General features: G+C 45.5%; 2 protein-coding genes across 14 annotated transcripts in view; one reads left to right on the top strand and one right to left on the bottom strand.

The window, feature by feature from the left end:
* LOC116786505 overlaps window positions 1–2340 on the bottom strand; it is a 29288-nt gene extending 26948 nt beyond the window's left edge. For 11 of the 12 annotated variants that reach the window (XR_004356963.1, XR_004356965.1, XR_004356969.1 and 8 more), the window contains exon 1: window positions 245–786. Coding sequence is in view for 1 of the 12 variants with exons in the window: in XM_032687133.1 (XP_032543024.1) it covers window positions 1863–2079 (217 nt within the window). In the remaining 11 variants the exon portion in view is untranslated. Of the gene's footprint in view, window positions 1–244; window positions 787–1862 lie in introns of those variants that run through there. The other variant, XM_032687133.1, reaches the window with a different exon arrangement.
* PPM1K (protein phosphatase, Mg2+/Mn2+ dependent 1K) lies at window positions 566–21680 on the top strand. Of its 2 annotated transcripts, none has more exons than XM_032687132.1 (7): window positions 566–722; window positions 4332–4860; window positions 5424–5524; window positions 12939–13104; window positions 13635–13779; window positions 14800–14934; window positions 15160–21680. In XM_032687132.1, exons 2-7 carry the CDS (start codon window positions 4421–4423, stop codon window positions 15289–15291), a joined length of 1119 nt encoding a protein of 372 aa, XP_032543023.1. In that variant the 5' UTR covers window positions 566–722; window positions 4332–4420; the 3' UTR covers window positions 15292–21680. The 2 variants fall into 2 exon arrangements, with proteins under 2 accessions (XP_032543023.1, XP_032543022.1); XM_032687131.1 differs by lacking the exon at window positions 566–722 and adding an exon at window positions 1229–1326.
* Window positions 21681–22329: the final 649 nt, after the last annotated feature.

Here is a 22329-nt window from a genome sequence, read left to right as displayed (position 1 = left end):
AAGAATCTGTAGCCATAGTCAGGAGACCAAAGAACTTGGTTTCCTGAAACATTGGTGCCTTTGCGAAGTCCCTAGTTGGGAAATTGAAATTGTCAGTTTGTAAACCTATTTGTCCAGTATCATGTCTTAAAGGGCTTTTTACACAGTCATGTTAATCACAAAGAAAAATTAGAGGAGATAATGCTCTTGAAGTAAAAACAAACAAACCAAACCCCTTGCTTCAACAAAACAAAAGCTTTCTTACCTCACAAATATCTGGGATAAACTAGACAGCTCCTTAAGCTCCTATGGAAACTGCACTGGCTCTCTTTTTTCTCTTCAGGTGTCTGTTTTCAAGTACTCTGGTCCCCAGCAGGCAGTACAGGGTGGAAGGGACAGCGTGTTTCAAAGGCTTTTGTAATAAGAGCCATCTGATTTGCCAAATTGCGTCAAAGGTCAAAGACTGTGTCAGTAGGAGCACAGCACAAAGTAAATGATCTCTTTATGCGCCCACTTGGACACGGGTCACTTAAGAAGGCAGCAGGGCTTTTCTCGCAGAAGCGGCCACCTCTGAGCAGCGCACACAAGAGTGTCTTGAATCTATAGATGTATTTTTCCGTAAAGACGTCACCGCTGTTTCCCCAGGCCTCTTGAGCAGCCCAGGGGCAGCAGCTGCAGGCACAGCCCGGCTGTCCCTGCAATGGAGCTTCCACCTGCCCACAGCTAAAGGACGCCATAGCCAGGTGGGGGTCGGCCTCTTCTCCCAGGACGAGAGGACGTGGTCTTAAGCTGCGCCAGGGGAGGTTTAGGTTGGACATTAGGAAGAATTTCTTCACAGGAAGGGTGAGGAGACATTGGAATGGGCTTCCCAGGGAGGTGGTGGAGTCACCACCCCCGGAGGTGTTTAGGGAAAGACTGGACGTGGCACTTGGTGCCACGGTCTGGTTGACATGGCGGTGTGAGGTGATGATCTGGACTGGATCTCAGAGGTCTTTTCCAACCTAATTGACTCCGTGATTCTGTGCAACCGGGCGCTGCGCAGGCACACCGCCACCAGCCCGACGCCTCCGCCTCGGCCAAGGCCATTCGCGCCTCCTCCCCCCGCCGCAGCCCCTCTCCCGCCTGAGGGGGGAGGCCGGAGCCCCGCTGGAGGGGCGGGGCGGGGGCGGTGGAGGAGGCTCGGCCGCCGGGGCCGCCGCCGCTGGGGCCGATTGGCGGGGCCGGTTGGGCGGGCGGGGCCGGGGCGCAGCCGGCGGCGGCAGCGGGGCAGCGCTCGCAGCCTCGGCCGGGGACGGGCCGCTCTCGCACCGCTGGGGCGCTGCCGCCGGTGCCCGGGCGCGGGAGGAGGTAAGAGCCGCCGCTCCCCGGGCCGGGCCGGGCCGGCCCCCGGGGCAGCGCCGGGGCTGGGGGTGAGCGAGGGGAGGGCGCCGCGGGGAGCGGGGCGGGATGCGCGGAGCGGAAGCCTCTCCCTGCGGCTGCTGGGCGGGAAGGGCCGCGGCAGGGCCGCCGCTGTTCCCCGGGGGCTGGCACGGCACGGAGAGGGGCTGGGGATGGCACGGAGAGGGGCTGGGAATGGCAGGGAGCGGGGCTGGGAATGGCAGGGAGCGGGGGCTTGAACGGCGCTGCCCGACGAACCACGCAGCTTTTGTCACGATGCACAGAATAAACCCGTGATCAGTAAATAATACTGTGATCAGTAAACTAGTCATTCGTGATTAGTATGTTGCAGCGGAGTCGTCTTTAAATTGCTGCCGTATGTGTGCAGTTCGCTGTCGAGGCAGGGGGGGGCGAGATTAGGTTGTCACCGATTTAAAAAAAAAACAAAACAAAACAACAAACCAGCCCTCTGATTTAAGTCGATCTTAAGATAACAGTTAACATACCCTTCGGTCCCGCCTGCATCTGTGGGGTTTGGAAGGCACGCGAGGCAAGTGCACTTGGAGTTGTACATTCCTTTTCACATACGTCGGATCCCCCGGGGCAGCAGGCATGCCTTCGCTTTATTCCGGGCTTCCTTTTTTTCCCCCCTTTTCTTCTGGCAGCCTGGAAAATTTCCATCTGCCGAGCAGCAGCCAGCCTGTAAAAAGGGGCATCACGCATGTCGAACTGCAGTTTTAATCGCTCACTGCCTTGAGCATTCTATTTCCCTCCCTGCCTGCAGGAGCTGTTTCTCTGAGTTAAATGCGTACAGGTGAACAAGATCAGATGGAGAGCCTCAAAGCGGATTTCCATCTAGAACTGTCCATCTTGCACTTTGGCTTTAGCAGCAGTGCCCCTCTCCCTTTTCAATACCTCAGTTCGTGTTTGCAGACATACCAGCTAGCAAAGCACAGACTGTTGTATGTCCAGCTAAAAGCAACACTGTTTACATAACAGAAACTGAAGAGCAGGTTCCTGCTCCTGACTTGCAGAGAGCTTGAAAACCAAAACTGTCGTCAGCATTTATTTTTGGCTGGAATAAGAGGCCTTCTGAGAGTTGAATTTGATAGGGAAGAAATGCATTAATTAGCTTGTGAATTTGGACTGATCCTCTGATTCATGCTGTGGATACAGGGGAATCTAAATATAAGTAGCATTTCATGTTCTCAAACTGACAGAAGTGAAAACGAGTGTGGGTTTTGTTAACTGGCAGGCTTTCAATTTGCTCGTGCTGTGTTTCACGGAAGGAAGTTAAGGTGCTGTTGTTACGATTCAAGGATAACAGGAAAGAAAAAGCAACTCGAGGAAGTAAATCAGTTTTTAAATACCTGTAAGTACACTGAAATAAGGATATGATATTGCCATCACCCTGCAGTAAAATGGAAAATCTTAAAATTCCAAGTGGTTCCACATTCAACTGATGCAACAACAGTGATTTCCAGAACATTCAGCCTTTTATCAAGTCACGAGTTAACTTTTAAGTGCTAAGTAAAGAAACCTTTCCTCTTTCCCTGCAGAAATTGCATGAAAGGTAAACCAAGAGCATCTAAAGCAACATGCTTTGAGCTGTGAACAAGTTTAATGAATACCTCCCAAAAGCTGTGTCACTGCCATTTTCTACTAAAGCAACCACTTACTAAGTTACCTTCGACTGCATGTTTTTTACAAGCACACGGATTTTATGTAGCTATTTAAAAACACAGTTTTAAAAAATATTTCGGATCTACAGATACACTTGTGACAGGCTTGGGGAAAGTACCAGAGCCAGGCACGCCAGCCCAGAATTACAATGTCTCTGGGGTACACGTGTTGCTCTTTGCTGCTCGATTATGTCAGACTACTCTGGTGCCTTTTTTTTTTTTTTTTTGCATTCACCATAAACCTGGATATTTTTAGTTCCTTTATTATGGCATATAATACCTTTCACTCGTAATTTTGCTCTCAGCAAACTTTAAGCAATTAAGTTAGAAATCCCTCACTTAAAATTTTGCGTGATTAGTTACAGTGATCTGATGATCCAGTTCAAATTACTCTGGTGCAACAACATGTAGTTACCACAAACTGCATCCCAGAGTTTCACTGAGTTAGCTATTTCTCTACAAAAGGTCAAATAAGCCAATCTTTGAACATTTTTCAGCATACTAGATGAGTCATCACTAGTGAATTTTTGTCTGTGCTGAGCCAAGGGGAATGTTTTAATTTATCTGGACTGCAAAAGAGAGCTGAGAAGCCAGTAGAAGATCTTGCTTGCCTATGTTAGCCAAAGGAATCCACTTCAGGGTTATGTGGCAGAAAACTTCAGGCCAGACAGAACAGCAAATACCTACATGGGATTTGCTTGAGGGGGAAGATTGTGGGTGCAGTTATGGATGTCCAAGGATACACTCTTAGTGGTCATTCTTAGCGCAAAAAAAATCACAATTAACTTTGCAGGTTTGTGTTGAAAAGTACTGTTCAAGACCTCCATAAACGTGACAGAACTGAATATCCTGTGCTGATGAAAAAACGCTTTAAAATCTAAGCAAATACATTTCTCCCCCCTTTTTCCCGGGGAGCCACAGTGTGGATGTTTGGAAAGCACGTATGATAAGCTCATTTTCACAACCTTCTCTCATATTTTCACATACTCATATTTTAGTAAAGTCATTGTCACTCTCATTTGCTTCATCATAACCACCCCAACCATGGAAAATTGGGGATGTCATTTTGCAGGTGGCCAGCAGGAATGCCTTACCTTGTTCTGCCTGCAGCACTTGGGTTAGATGTGCGCTGCTGAGTGTGGGATAGTTTGTCAGTGAGTCATGCAGACCGCCCTGGACTTGCTTCCAGGCAGAGCTGTGCTTGGCATGATTAGCAGGCTCTGAGGGTGACATTGTTTCCTGAATGATGTAACTGAAAATTCTTCTTTCCCGCGCTTCTTGTTTCCTGATCAGTTTCCTCATTGTTCTCCAAGACATTCCAGCAGCTGCAGTATCTTTTGCTCCTGATCTTTTTTTCCTGAGAATCTCTGTGAAGTCAAGTTATGTCAACAGCCACTTTAATTAATTTGGTACGAAATGGAGGGTATCAAGTAAGAAGGAGAGCCGTGCTCACATCCCGCCTCTTGCAAGACGAGAAGCGGCCAACAGGGGCCTGCTACATCTCCAGCTCTGAGCGCCATGCTTCCCGCTTCGATCCGGACGGGAGCGGGCGGCCGACCACATGGGACACCTTTGGCATCTGGGACAATCGCATTGATGAGCCTATTCTCCTCCCACCAAGCATAAAGTATGGGAAGCCGATTCCTAAAGTGAGCCTGACCAACGTGGGCTGCGCGAGCCACATCGGGAAGCGCAAGGAGAATGAAGACCGGTTCGATTATTCTCAGCTGACGGAGGATATCCTGTACTTTGCAGTATACGATGGACATGGTGGGGCAGCAGCAGCTGACTTCTGTGACAAGTACATGGAAAAATATATTAAGTAAGTGCACATCAAGGGAATGTGTGTCAAATAAATTTCAGCAGAGATTCCTTCCTTAGGACTGAGAGAGAATCGGAGGGCTTTACCTTGTTGTTAATCTTCCTAGATTATGTAGCCACCCGTCCTAACGGGACAGCAGGAGCATCAGGTGGAACAGACATGCTATGAACTACTTATTTTGTGTGGTGCCTGCCCTATGGAGCAAGCCCACAAAGAGGAGAGAAAATCATGATTGTACTCACCATCCAGGAAATGACTGGGAACACAGGGAGAGTGTGAATTGACTGTTTTCACATGAGGTCACTGTGACTGCTGACCTGCAGTTTGCTTACACTCTTTTCTCTCTATCCCATCCCTGGATGTTGGAAGAGGAACTTACATATTTGCAGAATTACAAGATTATGCTTCCAGTGCAGGTCATTAGTAAAAACCATGTTACCTTTTCACTGAAATGCAGCATTATTCAATGTGTGCAAGGAGGAGATAGGAGTATGAAGCAGATTGATCAAGATGTGTATTTCTTGGAGAGAAGTTTAGTTTTTTGTTTGCTTGTTTGTTTCCAGGGAATTTCTTGCTGAGGAGGAGAACTTGGAGAATGTTTTGAGCAAAGCTTTTCTAGAAATAAACAAAGCCTATGAAAGGCATGCTAATCTCTCTGCTGATGGTAGGTAAAAAGATATTCTATTCATATGGGTGTGGACAATAAAGTATGTCTTATTTGCTCAGTAGTATTGCAGTAAAATGTCCAGAAAAGTGCTTGAAAACAGTTTTACTTAACACAGGATTTAGCTCTGATCACTTAACTGCAAATGAAACAATTATGGTTTACACCTCCTTAAAATGAAATAGCTACCAAAAGTCTCAATCAAATTTACCGTGGGAGTTACGAATCTGAACGTTAGCATAATCATTAGTGAATTTCTCTTAATGTGATTCTGTCAAGGACAGTGTTTGTCAAGGTAGCAAAGAGCAATTTAGATTTGCAAGGACCATAATTTTGTTGTGCAAGAAATGTGGAGGGGGGGTTGGTTTTGTTTGGTTTTTTTGTGTGTGGGAGAAGTGGTGGTTTTATATGTTTGTTTGTTTTGAAGCTGTTATTCCTATGGTTTAAAAGCAGCAGTGTCAAAGTTCCCCTTTCTAACTTGGCTGCTGCAACTGAGGAGGAACATAAGCCACAATTAATGCAATTGATATTGCTTCTGCACAAACAGAATCACAGGAGTAGCTGAGTGTGAAAGGGAAAAAAGCAGTGAAGAGGAAAACAAGTTTGGCTGTGGTAAGGCTGTGGTTAAAGCTGGCACCAGCCCTTTTAGACTCTGTAATCCTGGCTTTTAATGAAGTTCTTGTGTATGTGTCTGGAGATTAAGTACATCTGAAGTTCCAGTTCCAGCAACTGGAGCTTATAGAGAGTAACTTGGGAAGGGAGATAGAGGTGCCTGTCCCAGTTCTGTCACAGGAGTTTTCTTGGCCATGAGATAAAATTTTGAGAGTCAGTTTAGCCAATCTTAAAAAAAAAACCCAAGAAACAAACAAGCCCAATTAAAAAAAACCCACTAACAAACACAACAATGAAAAGACCCCAACCACCTTCCCCACCCCAAACAAACAAAAAACCTGTCCCAGTGCTGGTGCAGGCTCTGGCAAAATGACTGAGGTTGTTCCAGAATGGAAACTGTAGAAGTCTTCTCTCCAAGAAAGACTGGAAACCAACAAGCCCTCTAGGGACTGAAGTGATACTGTATTCTCAAGCTGCTTTTCTTAAGCAGGGAATGACTACAATCAAATAATGGAATGGCTTCCTGCACTTTAACTGCTAGATGAATCTAGGTAGACTCAAATTATTTCCTGGCAGGACAGGTAGCCTGACTGTTGCAGCACTGTGAGAAATACATACTTTTCCTCTTCCTTGGTACAGACTAAGGTATCAGGAAAAAATTATTCAGTCCTGAAATGCAGCCCTTAAAGGTATTAAATCTATAAATTTCATTTTCCCATTGTATTTCAGTGGTAAAAAAGTCAGGAGTCACTTTTGATCTATGGGGTGAGTTTTAACTGAGCTCATGAGAGACTCATCGGTAGAGAAGACATGCTTTTTATCCTAGAGCCTCCTTGCAAATATGTTTTCTTAAAAGCACAAATCCAAGACAGCATTTGAATGCTAGTTTATGTGCTTTCCTGGATCAGAACCTTTAATTTTCATTAACATGAAGATATATTCATCCCCCTCCCTGCCCCCCTGTGAGTAGGACAGCTCTTGGTTCAGCTCATTGCAGTAACCTCTCTTAAGTGTCAGAGTGGCTCCTTGAGGAGAAGGATTGAGAACTGTGTTTGATATATTATTCTGTTATTCTGAAAATGGTTTCCAATTAGAATATTTTGTACCTGAGACTTACAGAACTGGATTAGAACAATATTTCATAGACAAGCTGTGCAGCAAGCTGAGCATTTTAGAACTGCTTGTAGGATTTTTTTTCATATCATTTAACTAACTGGTGCTGCCTAATGCCAGCAAACTTATGCAATGGTTATCAGGATACTGGACAAGACCTCTTAATTAAAAAAGCTTGAGGTCAAGCAAAATAGAAGGTAAAAGCATTGTCAGACATCCACAAGGGCCACACTCTGGCAGGCACTCAGTGTTTCTCAGGTAGGCTGAGCACCTGCAAGCTCTTGAAGGAGCCTGTGGGATCTAAGTGCCCAGTGCTCTTGGCTGAAAATCAAGCTCTAAGGCAAAGAATGGAGTAACAGGGTACGGATTTATGAACAGATTAAACTTGTTGCATATCTGTTGCTAAAATAATTCAATACCATGTTTTGGCTGCTTTGTGTGGATATTTTTGTTGTTGCTCATGTTTTGAAAGTTACATAAAATTTCAGTGCTTGGCATGTGTCTGTTAGAAGCCTAATTCCAAACTGATTCAGTTTGCCAGCAAAATGTCTGATTAATTGTGGCTATTCTAGATGTGACAGTCCAGACAGTTGCTAGAATATCTTGAAGATGGTGGCTGGTTGTGTAATGGTGTGTCTGGGATACACTGGATGGTCCCCAAGACTGACCTCCTTTAGAAACCTGGCCACAGCTGATGAAGTGGGGAATGATAGCTTAGTCTTGTTCCAGTAAATGGCCCTTCCAGGGCTCGTTCCTTTCACTGTGTCTGCAAAAAAAAAAAAAAAAAACCAAAACAAAACAACAGTGCATGTTGAGGATGTCCAGGTCTTTGCTAACACACAGCCAAATTTGACCTGGGTGTGTACCTGGGTGTTTGAAGGAACCTAAGTCCTGGGACAAATCCCTGTAGCCAAGATTGCGTGTTTAAGGCATTGTTTGTATTTTCTATTTAAGGGGTAAAAGCCTTACATAATGGCACAAATTTAAAAGAACTAGAGATGTGCCTTGTTGGAGTCCCTAGCTATGTCTTCAAGAGCATGGTCCTTTGTAGGTCACTTTACAGTTATAAAATATTGGAAATTACAGATGGAAAATACATAGCATAATAGTTATTGTGAGCTTTCAATAATAAAAAAAAAGGTACTTGCTACTGTGTTTGGCATACAGTTCACTAGTGCTATTGGAGGGCTGTGCTGGCCTGCTGGAGACTGTCACTCTGACAGTGATCTGTACCTGTTGTTTCACACAAAAGCATAAGAAACTTGCTGTAGGCATGTCTGGGATAATCTGTCCTCTGCCTAAATCCTGTGTAATCATTAACAGCTTGGAGATACGCCTGAGCCCTGGAGCTTGGTGTTTGGTGTCTCTTCAAAAACACATTTTCATTCCCTTCCACGCATTTAAATATATCCAGTCACTTTCAAGTCACAGCTAAACTTAGGTATAGGGCACAGCAAAGGAAGCTCACATCCAACCAATGTCATTATCCATGGGACAACTGCCTCAGATGGGCAGAATTTTTGGATATTTTTGACCAGCCATAAAAACTGAAAATGTAAAGGCTGAATAGCTTTACTCAGCAAGGACTGAAATAAGAATGTGAATTGTGTGCTTGAGGGAATTGGAGCATTTCCCTGGAGAAATGTAAGATAAACCCTTTTGCTGGCTCAGTGCAGTCACACAAGGTATTGTTACTGCTCCTGTTCACTGTGAGCCACTGCTCAGAGAAAACTACAGGTGGTCTGTCCATCAACCTCCACAGTCAGTGCATCCAGCTCTAACCACAGTGACCACTCACTTCTGGAATAGCCATCTTATTAAAACATAGCCAGGTATTAACTGGTGTATCTAGGTTTGAAAGGCACCTCTTGAACATTTTTATGCTGAGCAAACAGCAAAAGTTATTTAAAAATAATTAAATTTTAAAAGTACTGGGGTTTGGGTTCATTGTTATTTTTCAAGTTGCCATTCAAAAAATGATTTTTATTTCTTTACATATGTTAACCTGCAACACTGAGGAAAAGGGAGAGCTGCAGAAATTGTACTTAAGTATTTCCTAAATCCATCAACATTGCAAAGGAAGCCTTTTAATCCAAGGACCCTGATTATTACCTAATCAAGTTAGAAGCTACTAATTACAATATTAAAGGGGTGTTAATTTTGCATATTTCCCATGGGTCAGAACAATTCATGTACTTCTATTCACTGCCTTTAAGATGGCCCCATTTCAGTTGGCACTGGCTTGGACTCCCCATTTTTGTGTTTTATATATATATATATATATATATATATATATATATAAATAAATTGAGGAAACAGATTTGGCCATATTCTGTACTAAAGATGTTCTTCAAAGTGGCCACTCTTGCCATATATGAGGCAGCTGGCCCTCTAGCATTGATAAAATTCTTTGGTTGATTTGTTGGTTGATTATTTATCTCCATAGGGGGGAAAAAAATGTAGATTTTAGTTTGGCTGAATTTAAAATGGTTTTGTCACACAGTTATAGAAAGAAGGTAAGAACAGTGGCAAGAAACACCCCCAGAAACACCAAGGCTGATTTATCTGTGGCCAGAGGTGCACATGCAAGCCTGAAGTGCTTCCCATCTGACCTGCACAGACAGTGCAGGCACACTTAAGAGTGATACTTGCCCTGTTCTGCAGCCCTTACTCTTTCATCTCCAGTGTTGCAGGTTTATTTTGTTTGAACAAAGTCCCTGGGTGAATTTCCTATTTGCCTCTGTGTGCGTGTTATTTGTGGCAGACACTGTACCTGGTCAGCAGCTCTAGAACTGGAGGCCCTGGACATGTGCTGGGCTTCAGTGGAAAGAGAGATCTGCTTAATTTTGTCCCAGGTGAAGGAGTCCGGCGGTTCCTAGCCTGGACTACTGGAAGGTTCCCACATCCTCTTTGTCACATTAGTTGAGATGACTTGCAGTAAAAGTTGTCCAGTGAGTGTTAAGAACCTATTGAAAGATCTTAGTTTTATAGTGATATTGTTAGGAAAACAAAAAAACCTCTTTAATTGTTAAAGCCAACACATATGCTGATGCAACATATTTTGTATTGTTAAATAAACTAGCAGCAGTTGTCGTAAAGCATTAGAAATGTTTTCCCATCATCATTCCTGTGGGTTGGAGTTGTGCTAGAAATCGCATAATGCTGCATCCATGTTCTTGCATCCCTACCCAGATCATGAACTGGTTCCAAGAAGAGATCATGAGCAGCATTTGTGTTTTTTCTAGAAGTGCTGTTTAACTAATAAACTATCAAGTCACTATGTCTATTATTACCACAATTCTGGAAAATATCTTGACTTGTTCTTTAATACCATTGCTTGATTTTGTGATAGCAGCTCTTTTCTTTGGGCATTTGCACTCAAAAGATGCAGATTCACCCAAATGTCCAAGTGTTCTCAGTCTTCTACGAATTTAAAGCTACGGATCTTAACTTTTTCAGAAATACTTTGTGTTTCTCAGCATAGTCCCAAAACCACAGAATGAAATGGGAAAGTAGCAGCAATTCTGCATTAATTTTAATGTCTAAGTAAAATGTATTTTCTGAAAAAAAAAAAAAGAAGGTAGTTTTATGTAGGTTCTTTATTTCACTTCTTTTAACTGTTGGCTAAAACAGGTATTTTACTGGCTCCACTTAAATTCCTAATCACACTGGTACTTGTTAGCATATCACTTTCATAGTGTGCCTCAAAGTGAGGCTGCACCAGACTAGTCCTTGCTTCAAATTAGAAACAAGATGTCAGTGTTTGCCTGAACAGTCCAAAGCTGCCGGTGTCTATTTTGGAATATCACAGCCTGCATGGCAGCCGTGACATAGTCCGAGGTTTGGCTTTGCTTATGTTCACAATGGACGTGCTGGTTCAGTGTACAGCTAAACCAAGTCCTTGCTGCAGTAATAATACCTGTTTTAAATAATAACACAAGCTTAGTTAACACTGTTTTGTGAGGGTGTTTTTCCTTTTGATCCATCAACTCGCTGATTTCACTGCACAACAAGGCTCAATGCACCTTTCAGGGCTTTGTGCACTTCAATTTACTCCCAGCTCTGTTTTACTTACAGGGTGCTGAGGCCTCATAGGGTTGGGAAAAGAGGTTGTCAAGACCCCAGAGCAGTTGCATTCCTGTTGCTGTTTGCTGGCAGCTGGTTAGAGATGGGGCTGGCTGGCATTCCTTGGGATCAAACATGCAGTCCTGTCTCAGATCTGTCTCCATTCCCTGGAGTCAGGCCTGCAGGGCCAGATAGCTGTAGCTGAGCTCTGCAGAAACAGTGATGGAAAGATATTTAACTGTTAGTGACATGAAAACAGGAATATAACTGGGGCTTTACATTCCTAAGTAAGCCCAAAACTCACCTCAAACTGGCTTGCTTTGAAAAACTGGAACAACTGGAAAAGCCCAGAATGCAGGTGACCCACAGAGAGCCTTTCAAGGGGATTTGGCTGTGAATGCAAATGTTTTCCAGGCAATAGCTTGTCCTGGCCAGACATTTTACTGTAATAGCTCAAGTCAGCTGGAGTAGCTGCTTTCCAGGCAACTCTCACTGGGTTACCTTTGCAGAATTTGCAGGAAGGGAAGGTACTAACTGTAAAATGGGACTACTCCTTTCAAAAATGCAAAGAAAAAAAGGAAAGCTGAGCAGTTCTCACATTTTCTTCACTGCAGATAAAACTACAGATCTTTTCTAAAATATGCAGACTCACATTTCTTCTTTTCAAGCACTTCTATTTATTCCTGAGCATTGTAGAAATCTAAATGAAAAGCCCTTAAATTTAATTGCCCAAGTTAATCCAAGGTCCCTGAGTGCAGTCAGCCAGCTCAGCTCACTGTAAGAGAAGGAGCACAGCACCCAGGGCTCTGTTTTGCCCTCTAGGCAGTCAGTGTACACCCTGTAAATGATCCCAGCAGTGCCCTGGGGCAGGTTGTCTGGGCAGCCACTGCCACCTGACTGCACCAGTTTGCAGGCACGAGGCAAGGCAGAATCCCAGAATCCAGCTTCACCTTTTCACCTCCAGCAAATTGGCAGGATCTGAAGGGAGTAGTGTTCCCCCCTGAAAAAGGTCAGTGGTCTGTTGGCTGAACCCTTCTTCCCTTGGCAAGGCTGGGAGAAGCAGAGAGGGAGCGTAACAGCTCTGACAGCAATGGGAGGGTGCCACAGACTGGTAAAGGAGGGATCTATTGCTTTTCCTCTGGTGACCTACATGGAGCTACAATTACTATTACTCAATCACCTGCTTCACCACCTAACAGAAGGGAAGAGCCATCACCTTTATGGTGAGCTACCTGTGCAGTCACTGTGCCCAGGGATAAGGACAATATCAGTGTAACTCGAGCTGAGCTAGTGGGACAGAAAAAACTATTTGCTACAGGCTGAAAGGATGCCCATGTAACTTGCAGTGCTTTTGTTCCACTTGCCCTGTTTGCATGGAGCCGTGTTGTTGCACATAAATACTTATCCTTTCCACTTCCTCTCTCTTTCCCCAGTCCTACATGCATGCATGTTTGCTCTTTTTTTTTTTTTTAACGTGTAGATTTAGTTTAAACTTAGAAGCAATTACTTACTGGTTGTGTAGAGCACATGTTGTCTTCATTTTACCAGTTGAAACTGTTTCTGCTATAAACAGTTCCACGCTTTGAGGCAGTGCTAAAACCTCTCTTTCATATGACATTTATAGCAACGCTGCTGAACTCTGGGACCACTGCAACAGTGGCTCTGCTCCGGGATGGCATTGAGCTGGTGGTAGCAAGTGTGGGAGACAGCCGTGCTCTGCTGTGCCGAAAGGGAAAGGCCATGAAACTCACCATTGACCATACTCCAGAAAGAAAGGAGGAGAAGGAAAGGTACCTGCTGGCTGATGATGGGGCTTCCCAGAGCACAGCCTCCAGTCAGGATGGGCTTGTGTTCTGCTGCTGGGTTGGGCCAGGAAGAAAGTAGAGAGTTGAACATAGTGCTCTGAGGGCACCTCTGAGCTGGCAGTAAACAGCACAGCTCCAGTTAACTCATTGGGTTCCGTTTAGAGGACTGTGGATGTGGAAAGCCCTCCATGAGCATAAACTGTCTCAGCAGTAAGATCAGCATAACTAAGATTCAGTACAGAGCCATGACTACGTTGTTCAGACTTGTCCAAGACTGCCAAGTTAGAACCAAGACCTGAAGAAATGCACTGTGATTCCCGGGTCAGGACTCATCCCACCAAGACACATCCCTTCCATGGAACCTTCTAACAGCTAAAGCCAACCCTCAGTCTCCCAGCTTAGATGCTCCATACCTCATTCTCCATTGTAGCTAGGGACAGAAACTGAGATAGAGAGGGCAGTAATGGTGTGAAACACTAACTCATGTTCACTTCTCCTTTTGTGCTTCTGGACAGGATTAAGAAGTGCGGTGGCTTCGTTTCCTGGAACAGTCTGGGACGACCTCATGTGAATGGTAGACTTGCAATGACGCGGAGCATAGGAGATTTGGATCTTAAAAACAGTGGTGTGATAGCCCAGCCAGAAACAAAAAGGGTTCAGGTAAAAGAAGGTCTGGTTAGCAGGGACAGCAACATTCGGACTAAGGGGCATCATAGGTGTTTGATGCAGGTGGCAGCACCCCCACGACATGAGCCCAGGTGAAGCCTGATGGCCACGTTGTTTTTTACTAAAGTAACCAGAGAGCAATTCTAATTAAGTTGTTTCAGATTAACACTAAAAGGACAGAAAAGAATCTGGTACTAGATTCAACCAGATCAACTTCTAAAACCCATTTCTCACAGAAAAATACATGATAAGGGAAGAAAGATAACATATGATATCTATTACTGAAATAATTAGTCTGTTTGGGTCTTGTGGTCAAATGAATAAGTTTGAGGTGAACGCTGGTATAGAACCATCACTGAGAACCAGGTGGGATATGGATGGGCCATCATCAAAAAAAGTGGGATAGGTAGAGGTTTGCACAGTTGAGAGGAAAGGGGGAGGAGGAAAGGGCAGCTGGATGCATTTTACCATAGCTCTGTAGTTGTGTGGAATACAAATTAACCACCCAGAAGGTATTCAGCACAGTTGCCTTCACTTTGGCAGGAAGGCTCTCCTTTCAGCTCACATTCTGTTTGTTACTTTTTTCCAATTTACATTCAATTGGCCCTAATAAAAATGCCACCCACTAGGCCTGAGGGGTTTAGGGAGGTGACTGCAGTGCTATCAGGTCTCCCTTGAAATCCTGCCTTTCAGAAAGGCTTTTGCTTACTGGATAATGTATCTGGTCTTTTGTAATAGATCTGGTCTTTTGGCTTCCTAGAACTGGAAGCACCTTAAGACACTGTCCTCCAGTACCGGGAACATTGTGTGACCCATGGATGTACCTGAGGATTCAAGGTGCAGCCTTTGGCTAGCCAAGAATTGGGGTTCCAGTTAGTCCTTGCACAGAAAGCAGGAGAGCAGGCAGTACCCCTGGAAAAAGTGCTTTGCAACAGAGTGTAACAACATGAAGGCAGTTAATCTGCCTTGCAGCACTCACCCCTTTGTTGTGCATTCTGTGTGCCTTTATTGCAGTTGCACCATGCAGACGACAGCTTTCTGGTCCTTACCACAGACGGGATTAACTTCATAGTGAACAGCCAGGAGATCTGCGACTCCATAAGCCAGTGCCATGATCCTGCTGAAGCTGCCCACGTTGTTACTGAGCAGGTAATGCCAGGGCTTCTCTGGGCACCACATGCTTGTTGGGTTTTAACTTGCTTAGCTCACAGTCCACTTGTAACTGCAGCTTGTTCCTGTGCTGAATGTGTCACTGGCATAGACAGACATGGCCGGCATCTCACCACGGTTCTGGATGGTGGCATATCCTGTGGAAAACTCTGGAGCATACCAGAGTGCAGCATCAGGGCTGACACTGCGTTTTTCTCCTTTCAGGCAGTGCAGTTTGGCACTGAAGACAACTGCACGGTTGTCATAGTGCCCTTTGGAGCTTGGGGCAAGTACAAGAACGGCGAGGTCAGCTTCTCCTTCAGCCGCAGCTTTGCTTCCAGCGGGAGGTGGGCCTGAAGACCTGCCACAGCCATATTTCCCTGAAATCATCTGGACACAGGAGAACATATCCATCTGTTCATAGGCTGACTCAGTGTCTTGTCCATCTCTTCCGTTCCCAGTGTTTAGAAGGTGCCACTGCTCCCTTGGTGCGTAACGCCCCGTTGTTGCTTACGGCTGACTCTGTCCTGCTGCCTGCCTTTATTCCAGTCGGCACTGAGGCAGCCGTTTGGGATTGCAGTCCCAGCAGCTCCGCACATCACTTTGTTCACATAGACGAGGCTCTGGGCTTTCACCTGAGGCTGGAGGGGTTGCACAGTTGTTCCATATCTACCTGTATTCCCCAGGACCCTTAGTGACCTGGCAGCTCTGTAAGTCTGAGCCACATGCTGGCTCCCTTGTACGTTAATACGTGGGGGAACAAACGCACAATGTTGTTGGGTAGACAGAAAGAGGCCTTGTTGTCTTCCTCTGCTGCAGCCACCCAAAACTCCCCTGTGCTTCAGGAGAAGTGGGTGAAAAATATGGCAGAAGTTTCGGAAGTGTTTAGGTTCTGATGCCAGTGGCATTCAGTGTAGCTGTACAACTTCTGAGACAGTGCTGGTTTGCAGGGCTTTATGCTCTCACCGCCATCATCCGTGATCCTCTAGCTCCAGGAGACAGACTAGGCTGGAGCCACGTGCTGTTGGACAGATGGGAACCTTTCTCCATTGGGTCCAAAGCCTGTACAGTCTCTGTGGACCATGCAGCAGTCCCCTGCACTGTTTTCTTTTTGCTGTGTCAGTGCTTCACAGGAGCACAAAAGAGGGAAAAAGATGCACAGTTTTGATACCGAGAGACTCTCATCAACTTGAATTTCTTTTCTTTCTTTTTTTTTTTTTAATAAAGAAAATAAGCTAATTTCAAAGAGTTTACTCTTCAAGATCTGATGCGTAAGACAGTTTATTTCTTCGTAAATACATGAGGATTTTCGTGCCCTCTGCTGAAGTTGTCTCAGTAAGCTGTGATCTCCCTTGTCTCTTTATGGTATACAGGGAGATGTAAAATGTCCCAAGCAGGCTAGAGAAAGGAGAGAGCGTAACTTATGGTAATTTTTGTAAGTTTTGGTTATTGTTTCTAGGAGGTGTCAGATATTCAGACACCATAAGATAGTTTTATACTTGAAGGAAGTGTTTCCACTTCTCTTGTTGGGGGGAGTGTGTGTCCAGTGAGGCATGGGGGGACCAGAGCTCTGAGCCAGCTCATTTTGCTGCTGTGACATGGACTGCAGGTGACATGTTGGCAGCAGGTGAAGATCTGTCCCAGCATGTCTTGTTGTCTTGTTCAGACCACCTCCTTCCTCCTTTTCACATCAGGTGTGCAGCTCCTGTGGCCTCTGGGTCACCCTGTTGCAATGAAATATGGGCAGAGAAAAACTGGTCTTTTCTCAGGCTTGCTGCAGTATTTCTCATTCTACAGATGTTTCCAACTACACAATTGTAAAATCAAAAGAGGCAAAAGATACTAAGTCACCTTGCAAAAAAAAATTTCTGAGGTGCCTGTCCTGATCTTCATTTTCCAGTGTGAAGCACTTATCTTCATTACTTTTATCCCTTTCCTTTTAGTCCAGGGTTACTTAGTCACATAGGCAGTCATTCCACACATCTTTCCTTGCCTCTGGTTGAAGACCTTGCAGCACCCAGCAGAGCACCGTGTTGTACTGACATCATTAGGTACTCAGTGTTTGGAGTGTGCTGGTTTTGTCCCATCACTTGGTGTGTTACATGGTGTGTATAATGTATATATTCAGTTTATAAGCACAGAGAGCTTGTGAGTCTGTGTGTATAAATCTGTTGCACAGTGCCCAGGCCTCTGTAATGAGCAGTCCACTGCTGTACAATCATAATTCCTTCTATGTCCTCAGATTTTCCCCAGGCCTGTGGTTTGGTGTTTGCCTGGGGTCAGAATGGTTGCTGATCCTGGGCTCAGCCTGGCTTACCTGAGGCTGGGATGGCACTTTTAGTTGGTACCAGCAAGAGCAGGTTCTCACTTGAGGAGACATTGCACCTGACAGAGGTTCAGAGAGCTGCTCTGGTTTGTGCTGCAGCAGGAACATCTGACAGTCTTCCTCCTGCCAAAGTGTCCTGCTAAAACAGCAAGTCTGGTAGTTCCTAGCAAAGGGTTAACCACAGCCAGCAGCAGTTACTCCAGGCACAGGGAAGGGTTGGAATCAGCCTCTGGAGAGGGAGTTGTTGTGGGGGTGGCTTTGTTATCAAATGTCGGACCCACTTGAGGGGCACTGCAGGGCTTTGGACAAGCTCCATAGACACTGTCCTGTTCTAAATGCTGCTCTCCTTTCAGTTTGGGCAGCTAGCCATCTATCCAGACAGGAGATACTAAGGGCTTGGGGGTGTTCGTGACAAGTAAACACAGATTTATTTTTTTTTATGAACAGTACTGGGTACTTGCCAAGTTGAATACGTGGTATTAAATGCAGGCTGCTAATGAAAAACACTGCAGATGAAGAGCGGGTGCTCTGAGGAGTGACCTGGCAGCTAAAACAGCTTCTAACATTGACCCAGATGTAACATGAAGTGAGAGTTTTCCTTCTCACTGGAGATTTCTGGGGCTTTTTTTTTGTTTGTTTGCTTTATCCCTGTGTGGTTGTCTGATTGCATAGAGAATAAAAGCAGTTGGGGGCTTTTACTCCTACTAATAGAGTGGCTATCCTGTCAGAAGAGGGTCCATCCATAACTTCTTTTGAATTTTATAAAGGAAGGGATAAGGCAAATTCTGTGAAATAGATGATTAGATAAAGATGTACTGGTGGTTGCTATTACTGCTTTTGTACAATCACAGAAACACTTAGATTGGGAAGGACTCCTGGGCATTATCTCACGTCCTGTCTTTACCAGTCCATTATTTTGGGTGGCCCCTTAACAGCTCTGTTCCCTCTCAGTTCACATCCACGGGCTCCCAGCTCACCACCATCCCACTTCCTCATGCTCCCCTGGTCACATGGGAAGAGCCAGGGTGCACCATGCAGCATGTGCCTGGGGCAGGAGAGGACTGGGGCACCCCTGATAGCCAAGGGGCCCATAGGGATGAGGAGGTAGAGAGATCAGCTTCAAAGTTTTGGACCCAAGAAGACACTGTCTCCATAGCTGGTGTATCCATACCCAGGCAGCACATTGCTGCCAAGCTGTTACAATGCAGGGACACTTTGAATCACTGTCCTCCACATGGCCTGTGTGCACAGGACATCCTCTGGATCTTTGGAGACCTCATCTTCCTGCAGATCACTGTAGATGGCTCCCAGCACTGCTGATTCTCTCAGGTAATGGGTGCCTTCATCTCTGTCAGTCCCCTCTGCAGGGGGGTTCACAAGACCATCCTCACACTTCGGAAGAGCCATCTCTAGGGACTGCAAATTGCTGCCTCTTTTCCAATTCCTCTCTCAATTCCCCAGTTCCTAGGAAGGGATTCCAGCTGTTGGGCTTCCTTACTTTCCAGTTGCGCACTGTCAGTCCTGTTATCCCAGCTAGCTATTGGATCAGCCAGGCACCAATCTGCTCACCTGGAGTCCTGTAACCTTCCCACATGTCTCAAAGCTCCGATGGGGTCAGGGACAGGGTAGTTTCTGCTTCTTGTCTGAATTCACTCACTCCTTCCTCCAATTTATTTGTTGGAGGACCAGCATCTTGATCAAATCTTTCCCCTTCTTCCTCCTCCCTTACTAATCAATGATATGGACCTGCTTTTTTCCTTGACCACAGTTTCTTTTGCACTCCTGGGGCAATTCCTGTAGTTGCTCCTGTTGTTTGGGTCCTGCCTCAACCACAGCCCCCTGAGAGCACTGAACTGTGGCTCCATAGGCACAGGCCAGGCCCCAGTACAGGGTGAGGGGCTGCTGGTTTTCACATCAGGTGACACATCAGTTTTCCAGGGTTGCTTGCCTATTCAGGTGCAAAGTCCCAGGCTATGGGAGGTGATATCTCTCTTAGGAACCTGCCCAAATCCTTCCACACGCCCTGCCACCCAGGGAATGCCGCCTCAGGGCGCATTTCAGTATTGCCTCGCCCAAACCCTTCTCTTACACCAAGATGACACCAGATTCCACCAACCCACAACACACCACCACTGTTGGTTAGTACTGTTCACAGCTCACGTAGGCGTGAACAAGAACCTCTGGAACCTGCACAGTCATCCACATCAGTCCCAAGTAGGGAGGGGGAGATGAATTCCCTCATCCTCTTATGGAGATGAGACAGCTCCCACGGAAGAGGAAGGCCATCAATGCCAGGGACAAAGCCCAGACCCATTGTTTGTACTAATGTGTTCCCAAGTTCAGCAAAATAAAGAGGTAAGCAGTGCAGCCAACACACTCCATGACTCACACAGGAGCTTCCCACTTAGTAACTGCTGTAGCTGTAGCACACTGGAAACAAAGCTGCCCTTGTCTTGTGCCTCACATCGGTGCCAAATAGGACCGTGGAGGGTTGACCTTGTCTGGACATCAGGAGCCCACCAAGCTGCTCTATCAGTCCCCTTCTCAGCAGGATAGGGTGGGGGGGAGGAAATAAAAAGGAAAAAACCCCACATTGGCCAAGACGAAAGGTATTTTAATAAAGTGGATTAAATAAAGATTTAGTCTTAGCGTCTGGCCACTTCCTGGGATGTAGGGCTTTAAGCGCACTGTGGTTGCTCTAGAAGACAAATGTAACAACAAATGCTTTCCCCCTCCTCCTAACTTTTTTTGCAGGGTAGAGTGAGGGGGGAACATTGGACAGACAGTGCTGATGCTGTGGGAGCACTGCTCTGCAGCAGCCAAAAGACTGGTGTGTCACCAGCCCCTTTGTAGGTACCAATGCCCAGCCCAGCATCGCGGGGCTGCTGTGGGGAATGAGCTCCATCTCAACCAGACCCTGTGCACACTTCTAGGTTTTCTTCTATCTGGTCACTAAGCCTCCTGCTGCCTGTAGTGGCTCTCCAAGCAACCAGCTGTACACCCCAGGGACCAGCAAAATGCTCCTGCACAGCAGAGAGCTCCTTTCAGCTTGAGGACAAAGAGCAAATTGTCCTCACAACAACAGCTGCCTGTCAGAGAGGTTTATTATTCCAGGGTATTGCAGGATCTCACACTTTGAATGAAAAGAAATGGAAACTGTTTGCTCTGTAGCTCACTGTCTTTCTCGTGCATCTGATATTTCAACAAAAATAATATTTTTTATTGCAGACTGAATCAAACATTAAGGGTGACCTACTGAGCAGACCATAACAAGGGTTTGCTTTTCCCCTGCCTTTTAGGGAATGGATTCCAAAGCCCAGTGGATCTGATAGGAATATTTTTTTGCCTGAACACTCCCCCTGAAGCAGGGCAATCTCTCACTGTACAGGTGCTGCAGGAGGGGGAGTTGTGGGTGCAAAAAGGCAAAAAATGCTGTCCAGCTGGGTGCTCGTTTTTTACTGTAAGGATATGGAAGGCAAGGGGGGAACCTCACATTGCTGGAGGATTAACTAGGAGTGGTGTTCACACAGCAGCTGAACAGAAACAGCAGGTGTTCAAGAACCAGCTTAGTCACTGCCACCTGGAAAGGAGGGGTTTGTGCTTTACACAGGGAACTCGCAAAAATGTCATTTGGAGCCTTGATTTAGGAGATCTGATCTCTCTGGGTGCTGGTGCAGTCAGTCCCTTTGGACCAAAATGCTCAGGGCTGGAGAATAATGATGGAGCACAGCTTGTGCTTGAGAATGGGGGTGTGGAGCAAAATCAATATCACTGCTTTTTACATCCTTGGGGGAAATAAAAAATTATGAGGAGCTTAGACTCACCACAGGATTTCTGCTGACTTCGACAGGATCAGGGTATCAGGCCACATTTTCTGTCTCAGCAGGTGGATGTGCTGTGGTCAAAGGCATTGGGATTTCTACCTAAGGGAGAAGCACAAAACAACAGATACCAGTGAAACTTGATTTTTTCTTGAACAACAGTCAGTTGGGCACTGCTAGGTCATTGGTCACTCACCCAACAAGCTGAATGTATGGTACAGCAGCACTTGGGGTATTCCTTGGTTCCGAAGCTGCTGCTCTGCATGCAGAGATATCCATCGGGACCCAGGACATCGAGTGCTTGGGCAGTGGTGTGTGTCATAACTTTGTACAGACTCAAGTGCAATTGCATACATTCATTGCATAGTTTGCCTTAGGACTGGGTGTAATTCCTTAATTCCTGTGGTTTGACATTTATCTTTGATGTAATCATTGTCCAAATTTCATCTACTACTACATTTTACAGAGCTGTCCATTTTCCCTTTTCTTCTTTCTTTAAAAATATTTGTTCATTTTCATCAACTCAAAACTACAGTGGAGGAGATAAGTCTGTACTGGAATGCTTACAAGATCTTGTAATAAAGAATTTGCTTCTAGGAGTTGTGTCACTACAAATGGATTTTTCTACTTCCCCTGCACTGCAAACTACCAGAAAAGTTTCATCTTTTCAAGCTGTGTCACGTCCTGTTAAGCCCCTGGCCTCAGCCCCTGCCATAAAAAGCAGGTGATAACCAAAGCTTTGCCTACAAAGACATTCTCCCAGTGATAACCAGTGCAAAGCACCTTCTGTCTCTGGGCTCTGCCGCATCAGGGTGACATGTTCTAACTTGCTATTTTTGTCTGCCTGGGCGGCTGTCACAGTGAGCAATGTCATCCTGTGACACAGCACAAAGAAACAAATTGGGCCTTCTCAGGAAAAGAATGTATTTTTGCTTCTGCACGAATCAAGACTTTTCTGTTACACTTTAAGAAATGTTAAGGAGAAAATAAGAGCCAAGGGTTTTTACCTTATCTGCAGAAGTAGCCCTGAGATCAGTAGTATTTTTAATTAGTACAGATTTTTCCAGCTGGGCTCAAACCTATTTTATGCTCTCTCCCTTGAAATAAGCAGCCTTGACTTCACTGAAGTCTTAGCAGCTTCCTATAGCTGAGCCCCAGCTCTCCCTTTCAGGACCAAAGTGAGTCTTTTTTTCACTGAGCTAATCTCAGGGTCTTTTTTGTTATCCTTTGTGGCCAATCCACATCTCA

Source organism: Chiroxiphia lanceolata, chromosome 4 (assembly GCF_009829145.1).
Source record: "Chiroxiphia lanceolata isolate bChiLan1 chromosome 4, bChiLan1.pri, whole genome shotgun sequence".
NCBI lineage: Eukaryota > Metazoa > Chordata > Aves > Passeriformes > Pipridae > Chiroxiphia > Chiroxiphia lanceolata.
The sequence above is the reverse complement of the archived record's forward strand: the minus strand, read 5'-3'. Positions and strand labels throughout refer to the sequence as shown.

Coding starts and splice junctions, on each gene's coding strand:
- PPM1K (XM_032687132.1), top strand. CDS start 4,421: ATGTCAACAGCCACTTTAATTAATTTGGTACGAAATGGAGGGTATCAA. Junction 13,105..13,634: donor AGAAAGGAGGAGAAGGAAAG/GTACCTGCTGGC, acceptor GCTTCTGGACAG/GATTAAGAAGTGCGGTGGCT. Junction 14,935..15,159: donor CCCACGTTGTTACTGAGCAG/GTAATGCCAGGG, acceptor TTCTCCTTTCAG/GCAGTGCAGTTTGGCACTGA.